Source organism: Aricia agestis, chromosome 4 (assembly GCF_905147365.1).
Source record: "Aricia agestis chromosome 4, ilAriAges1.1, whole genome shotgun sequence".
NCBI lineage: Eukaryota > Metazoa > Arthropoda > Insecta > Lepidoptera > Lycaenidae > Aricia > Aricia agestis.
Window position 1 is genome coordinate 8,213,672 of NC_056409.1, and position 7,857 is coordinate 8,221,528.

The window sequence follows — 7,857 nt, forward strand, 5'->3', positions numbered from 1 at the left end:
GGCATTTTCCAACTGATAAGATAGTTAGTTAATTACTATTTAGTATGTAATGTTATTTGTGCGGATAATGTTTCGTTACTGAGTAGAATAGGAAAAGAACAAGGGGATTTTTTGTATGGAACCCGTACCCAAGCTGTAGCACATCCAGACATAATATAGCAAATGAAAGTGCTTAAAGAGCTGTACCTTTTATTGTATGGCATAAAATCTCTAAACCATGGGAGAAAAACTTTAACGAGGCTAGAAGGTAGGAAAAAATCCAAAAAAAAACACGATGTATTATTGCATAAATTTTTAGTGTTGCTGGTAAGGAAAAGTAATCATATATTGGCAAACTTGAGGAAAATGTTGTATTTTAGTAGAGTGTTTCATATTTTAAAGAAATGTATAAGAAGATAAAGAAACTTTAAAATCTAACCTTTCCTGGATTTTATCGTTTATGATCACTTTGGAGAAATGTTTTATAATTAGCAATACTAGCGAATGTCGCAATAATACAGTATGTTTTATTTTTCCGAAAAAGAAAAAAAACACTTGTATTATTGAATTAATATGTAGTGTTGCTAGTAAGGAATAATTTCTGAAAAGTAATCATATAATATGGCACACACAAGGAAAGGGTTGTATTTCAATATTGGTATTGCTTCACATTTCAAAGAAATGTATGAAAAAAAAACAATAAAATGCTGAATGTCAAACCTTTGCCTGAATTTTTGTTCAATATCACTTTGGAGAAATTGTTTATAATTAGAAATACTAGCGCATGGTGCAATAATAAAGGATGTTTTTTTTTCTTAGGCAAAATAAAACATTATGTATTATTGCACCATTCGCTAGTATTGCTTATTATAAACGATTTCTTTAAGGCAACAATATACGGTAAAATCCAGGAAAGGTTAGGTTTTTAAGGTTTTATTGTTTTCTCATACATTTATTAAAAATGTGAATCAATATGCTAAAATACAACACTTTCCTCAAGTTTGCCATAAACGATTACTTTCCAGATTTTTTGTCATACAATGTCATACAATGTTCAACTTTTCAAGCCCTTTCATTCGGTATAGTATGTCTCAACGTGCTAAATTAGTGGGTACTAAATGCCCCACCTTCTTTGTTCTATTTAATTCGATCTTATAACTTGTTGCTATCTTTATATTTGAATTTATGCTATGAACAGAAGGTCTCCAGGGTTTAAATTTGTTACGCCATATTAGAAAAATATTCTCTTATTTGTGTATAATAATGTAAGTACAATATATTTTACAAAACTTTTACGAATATTATACTTATGAGTAGTCCTTTTTAAAGTAAGCTAATTTTTCTCGATTGTGTAACGCTCGCCAATCTGCATGTGAATAATGATAATAAAATACTGAAGTTTATGGTCTGCCTCTTAACAACCAATTAAGCCCTACCAGTTAAGAACAAGTTATGATCACTTCGTGTATGACTATTTACTGTACAGTGTTTATTGTTTTGGTACTTTGTAGTCGCTTCTTGGTCTTAAAGTGCAAGTCTGCACATTGGATCTGAATCAGCAGGTTAAAAATTAAAATATAATGTTAACAAGATAAAAGAAATGGTACTCGAATCAATCGTAGGTCGCAAGTAATCCGAGCATTGTTAACAAAGCCAATTAGGTTTCAGGCTTACAGCGATTACAAAACGCGGCAAATGACTTTCGAAAATGTTTCTTAGCGTTCGTTTCTATCAACTTTTGATATTTATTTTCTATGCAACGTGTTCTTTATCGCTTCAGCCACTCGAAAAACAGGATTATATAGACCAGTTTGAGAAAATGAGTAATGTGGTGGAGCCGTTCAGACATAATTTAACCGAGTGTGCGCGACAAACCAAGGCGTCCATGGTGGACGTCGAGAACTTTCTCAAGAGAGTACCCCAGTCGTCCATAGAAGGTAAGTGCTTCGTAGCGTGCATGCTAAGGAGGAACTCCATCATAAAGAACAATAAAATCATGGGGAGCCATCTCCTAGAAATTAATAGAGCGGTATACGGTGACGACGGCGAGATACTGAGACGGTTAAAATCCGCTATCGTTCAGTGCACGGATATCGTCGAGCACATATTCGAGATATGTGAGTACGCGTCCGTATTCAACGACTGCATGCATATGAAGATGGAGCATATTCTGGATAAAGTGACGGTCGAACGTCGGATGGAGGCTCTGGGACAAATGACGTCAGATCCGGAGGCCGATTGGGATGCTGATGACGATATTTTGCAGCTGGTTAAAGACGAATTATAAGTTTCGCGTCGGCTTAAAGTAGTTTCATAATGATTAATGATCAATTTGCTTCGAGAACCCGATGGAGGTAAAAATGGTGAGATTAAAATGTCAATTATGTCCACCTACGTAGCTGACCTATAGGAAGCGCGGAGCCGCCCACCATAATAGTGTTCATTAAATGCGGCCACTTGTCAGCTTGAACTTTATAAATACTTCTGAGAATTTTCTTGTTAAAAATAAATTATGTTGTAGACCCAAGTATGTAGCTATAGTGATTTATTAAAATATCAGCATTGTTCCGAAAGTTGAAATGATTATATAGGTATATTCATTCCGATAACGAGGGATTGATAAAGAGAAAAATAAGTTATTACAATTATCTATTTAATCAAAATGGTAATAAAACATGAATGATCTAGAATCTAGATAGTCTTTGTATGTTACAGTATCTACAAATAAGTAATTATAATAACAAAATACAATCACACGTTATCACATAAAACATTTTTCCATTTATAAAGAGAATAAACTACTTAATTTTATAGTCGACAATTAGTTGATTATAATAATAGGCCATTCATTATTGTTTCGTCCTTTTAAAGTAAAACTGTTTGCTATAGCGCCTGGCAATAGTCTACTTTCATTTCATGCCCAAAATCATGCTGATGAGCACAATTTTTTGAGCAAAAATTGAACGAGAGAAAGCAAACATGTTTACAATCAAAAGGTCGATTAAATTCCAAATAGTAAGTTAAGTACCTACAAATATTTACAAAACAATAAGTTCCTACTTAATATCACAACAATTTAAATCTTACACAGTTTAAATACTGGGCACCTACGAGGGCTAATTTTATAGAATTGGAGTACTGGAGCAGACAGCAGTCAATGTCCAAAAATGTTTCAGAACGGACTTGAATTTGATAAGTTATTGAAGTAAGTAAAGGACGTATTTAACAAGTAGGATGCCTTCCAAATTGTGAAAATGTTGCTTCACCTGAGTGTCATTGCCAGGCACTTCACGTAAATATTGTTGCGCTAAAGACATCGTGCCCTACTTGGAAAATATACCAACAAATACTAGCTTTCTACATAAAGAACATGATTACTAAACATTTCAGTACCCTCTGCAGGTGTCTCTATTTTTACTCCCGCATCAGTCATCACAAGTCACAACTAAGATTCCCTATAATAGTCAAGTTACAGCCGGTAAAATTTAATAATATGTTTACTAAATAAGTACTTTTCATATAATCTCCCCTCATTTCTCCTTCGTCTTATCAACTAATAACCCTCATACATCCTGTGTTTACAAGTTAAACCGTCACGGACCACGGTTTCAAACCAGAAGATAAACATTAAAAAACAAATAGAAATGTTATAGGCTTCGAATAATTATATCGTAGCGCCTGACATCGATAGACACCAGTAATTCTCACAATCGTAACACAAACCGAATTCGGCAAGTGAAAGAACGTAGGTGTACGATTACTTTATACACAAAAAACCACAACTTTCACTTTTGCATCCCATTGCAAAACGACAGCCTCGCGCGGTGTTTCTCAAGAATCACACGCCGAAACGAAGACATTCACAAAAAACTTCAATTGAACCGTTTAACTCTCCTCGGTCTCGACGAGCACCGGCAGGTTGGCCTGCGGGCAGGCGGGCGCGGCGCCGGCCGAGAACGCCAGCAGCCAGGCCTCGATGTCGCGCTCCGAGCACACGAACCTGGCCGATATCGTGTCGTCGGAGCCCTTCTGCCGCACCGAGAAGCCGCTGCCGATCCGCTCTATCGCGGTGTTCCGCAGGTTGACGACGCCGATGGCCTTGGTCAGCCGCTTCCGCGGGTACATGACGGCGAAGTGCTCCAGCGAGGTCCGGTACACGACCACCCGCACGTCCTGGCGCGTGCCGCCGCGCCCCACCAGCACCAGGAAGCCGGACTTCACCTCGGCGTCGTTCTTCTTGCCGAGGGCCTGGCCGAGGCGGTCGGCGGGGCAGGTCGACATGATGTCGGTCGGCATCGCGTTGTTTATTTATAACATGTCAGTATCACCCGGCGAGAGGCGACACGTCCGACCGCGGCGGCCTCCGAATTTCACTGAGCGGTGAGTCAGCCATGCGCACGGCGGTCGGCGGCGGGCTGGCGAATTGACATTCACACAATGTTTCGCTTGCACCGCAGGTATTGCCTACGCTGCCTATTTCGGTTGAGAACGACTTAATTATAGATAGATATATGGATTTTCATTTATGAATTTAATGATTACGAATTATGATCAAGCCCAACCCACTTCCAAAACCGAAATCTTAAACTTTGTTATTATAACATAACTTTGTGAATAGTTCACCGACCACCGTCAAGTCTGATAGAAACTAGAATCTCTACGTAGAGCCAGATTAATGCAGGTTAAGCGCTACTATAAAAATTATGATTCTTGCATAATTATTCAAACAATAAAAATAATTTGTCATAAGTAACAAAACATAATATTATTATGATATTAAAAGCAAGGATACTGCATTTTTCCGACAAAGCCGCTATATTTGTATGTGCCGTTTTGCTCTCCATTTTATTACAAAGCAGGTGCAAATATTTTTTGCGGTGGTGTATCACGCGTTTCCCGTAGTCCCACCTTCAGGAGCAGGAATTCCGTTGGGATTTTAGTGGGTAGTCCCGGGTGCGTCTTCCGTTCGCCCCGGGGAGTCCCTTATACCTCGGTAGTCCCCCCCCAGGCCCGGGGATGCGTAAACGCATTCCCCCAACGAGAAAAAAAAGGTGCAAATATTTTACTTTCTCGAGGTAGACATTTATCTAATTTTATATCACCATCTATGAAAGTAATTTTCAATAGATTATCTCTCAAAATACAGGTGAACTCTATCAGAGCAATGAACTTGAGTTCAGACGTGTAACCCCATGTTGACGTATATTATTTAGAGGTGACGAATTTTAAAATTAACAGTTATTTACTAGCCTCATTAGTCGTTTTATTGCTATGATTTTCAACTTAGAAGCTAAATGTAACAGTACCTACGTGGCAGTATAACATTTTATCGTGATTGACGCGACCTCAGGCCTTTAGCTCGTCCTGTGACCCGTCGACCCTGTAGAGTTGTAGACTGTTATAGACACTGATATCAGATATGTACCAACAACTTTATGACTCACGAACACAAAATTAGTTTAATAATTATAGACATTTTTAAAGTCAGTTAGAAAGTAAAGATCATGTTTATGATTCGTCGCAAAGAGCAACATTGCGCAAAAACAATCGCAATGAACCATGTACTATCGAAAAGTTGATTTCTAGGCAGATGGGGGACCTACGTAGTTTGGTCGCGTTACGTCAAACCCAGCCGACAGATCACAATTAACATTGAATAGACATGATCTGACCAAATGACGTTGGTCTGTCAACTGCATAGGAATCAATTTCCTCGATGGTACATATACAATATGCCATGGTGCCGTAAGTCGTGATGTCTAATTGATATTTTTTACGTCCTGAGTCTCAAGAAGACTCAACGGAGTATTGCTCTATGACGCCAAATATTGCTTACCGAATTTATGTGTGTATAGTACGTATATAAATTATAATATACAGTAGTCAGTAGGTATACACACATAAATTCGGTTAGCAATATTAATTGGCGTTTACTACTATAATTAGTATACTCATTATTAATAGTGACGTCGTCGTCGACGACCTCTGTGGCTCAGTGGTGAGCGCGTTGGTAACTCAAGCCGGGGTCGCGGGTTCGAATCCCGCCGACGGAACAAAAAGTTTTCAATGTTCCCGGGTCTGGATGTGTATTAAATATGTGTATGATTTAATAAAAATCTCAAATATATGTATAGTATAAAAGTATTAAATATATTTCCGTTGTCTGGTACCTGTAACACAAGTCCTTTAGGTACTTAGCACGGGGCCAGACTGACGTGGTGTGAAGCGTCCATAGATATTATATTATTATATTATAGTTTACTACTATTCGTATACTTATTGCCTCTTAATAGAACCGTACCTAAATGGCATTAATATGGTTATGTATATGTATCTACTTAATTAGGTTAAAAACAATAATTATTTGTTCAGTGTGGTTTATGGATGTCTTTATCGAGTTTATTAAAAATTAAGTAAGTAATGTTTCAGTTAATATTAAGCATGCAACCAGTTGTTAACTAAGCTGCTATTATAAATGCTAGTTCTTGATCTCTATTGTGTCTGCGATACCCACGATGGAGGTGCTACATAAGTGTAGTTAACTTTTGATAAATAATACCTTTTTTGGGCCTGGGCAGAGACTAAAAGTTTACTTTAAGTTTAGAGGTATCTCTAATTATAGGAGAATTTTAGTTCAATTTTACATATATCTAGCTACGATTTATTAATCAATACCAAAATTGCTACTACAGTGTCAACGTAAGTTTCAAGTGATCAGCGATTTTGCAACAAAATCAAGAATTTAGGTAATACCTAGGTACAAGCCCGTCGTCAACCGAAAAAAGGAAATAGTTACATGAAACGTCGAGCTTGATTAATTAGCGGTTTAAATCGTGTTAGCCAAATATGTAATGTATGTAACATACGTTGTTTAGAAGGTGTAACCGAAATTGGTCTAGTATTTTAACGGTCGGTACACACATAATTTTTAATCAAGTTTATAGCGTGCCGCCTGCTTGCCGAGTCGGTGCGGCCGGTTTTTTTATTCCAAATCAAAGCTGACATTCATTGCACTAGTTATTGAAACCGACAAGTCTTATTACTTGTTATTTGTCAACCTTAACATTGTGGAAATAAGAATTACAAACATATTATGTGGCTTGTAGGAAAACATTGGCAGACATATTATAGAAGTGCAGTGGCCAATTAACTTTATGTTAATTATTATAACAAGTATTGAGTGCGACAAGTAGCGTAGGTAGGCTACGTAAACTTTCAGAAAATGAACGGATTCGAAAGTTACCTAAGCTTTGAGCTTTCATTTAAATCAAACTTGAACAATTCAGTGAAAGTTAAGTGCAACACACTCGTATTATAAGGACGGTCGCAAAATTGTTACTAACGACACCGCTTATTGTATTTATTCTTCGTTTCGATTCATTTTGATCTAAATGTAAACAAGAAAATTAATCTCAACCATCTCAACGCGTCATTGATATTTCAGTTGAAAGCATAGCTGCCCATGCTGAACTTCGTTACTTAAGGCGCTGTGCAGACGACGAGGCGGGGCGGGCCGGTCAATTTCGCCGCGTATGCCCGTCGATGTCTGCGGCTGCCGGCGCCGCGTACACAAAGCACACGCCGTCTGCATTACTGCATGTAAACTGGTTTGTGTGATCCACGGCGGGCAGCGGCGCATCCTGTGCCCGCCGGACACCTGCGGCGCGGTCTATTTGCCCGCCGTGTGCGTTGGTAATATAGGATTCCCTTTGTGCTATCGTTCGCGGCGAAATCGACCGGCCCACCCCGCTGTCTGCAAAGCGCTTTAAATTAAAATAAATTTAAACGGAGTAACTGATTTGAGGCCACTATAATATAAAATGAATATGAATTCGACTTTTCACATTGAAAGGTGTTTGTTGTAGTAAAAAACTAATT

The 7,857-nt window shown here is 38.1% G+C and overlaps 2 protein-coding genes across 6 annotated transcripts; one reads left to right on the forward strand and one right to left on the reverse strand.

Annotated features, from left to right (window-relative positions):
- Positions 1–1,392: 1,392 nt before the first annotated feature.
- On the forward strand, positions 1,393–2,666 carry LOC121726376. Of its 5 annotated transcripts, none has more exons than XM_042113719.1 (2): positions 1,393–1,479; positions 1,641–2,666. In XM_042113719.1, the coding sequence occupies exon 2, from the start codon at positions 1,688–1,690 to the stop codon at positions 2,264–2,266; it is 579 nt and encodes a 192-aa protein (XP_041969653.1). In that variant the 5' UTR covers positions 1,393–1,479; positions 1,641–1,687; the 3' UTR covers positions 2,267–2,666. The 5 variants fall into 5 exon arrangements, with proteins under 5 accessions (XP_041969653.1, XP_041969654.1, XP_041969655.1 ...); XM_042113720.1 differs by having other exon boundaries at positions 1,445–1,464; XM_042113721.1 differs by having other exon boundaries at positions 1,456–1,479; positions 1,648–2,666.
- Positions 2,667–2,721: 55 nt separating this feature from the next.
- Positions 2,722–4,417, reverse strand: LOC121726381. Its single transcript, XM_042113727.1, has one exon. The coding sequence runs from the start codon at positions 4,273–4,275 to the stop codon at positions 3,865–3,867; it is 411 nt and encodes a 136-aa protein (XP_041969661.1). The 5' UTR covers positions 4,276–4,417; the 3' UTR covers positions 2,722–3,864.
- Positions 4,418–7,857: the final 3,440 nt, after the last annotated feature.

Coding starts and splice junctions, on each gene's coding strand:
- LOC121726376 (XM_042113719.1), top strand. CDS start 1,688: ATGTTTCTTAGCGTTCGTTTCTATCAACTTTTGATATTTATTTTCTAT.
- LOC121726381 (XM_042113727.1), bottom strand. CDS start 4,275: ATGCCGACCGACATCATGTCGACCTGCCCCGCCGACCGCCTCGGCCAG.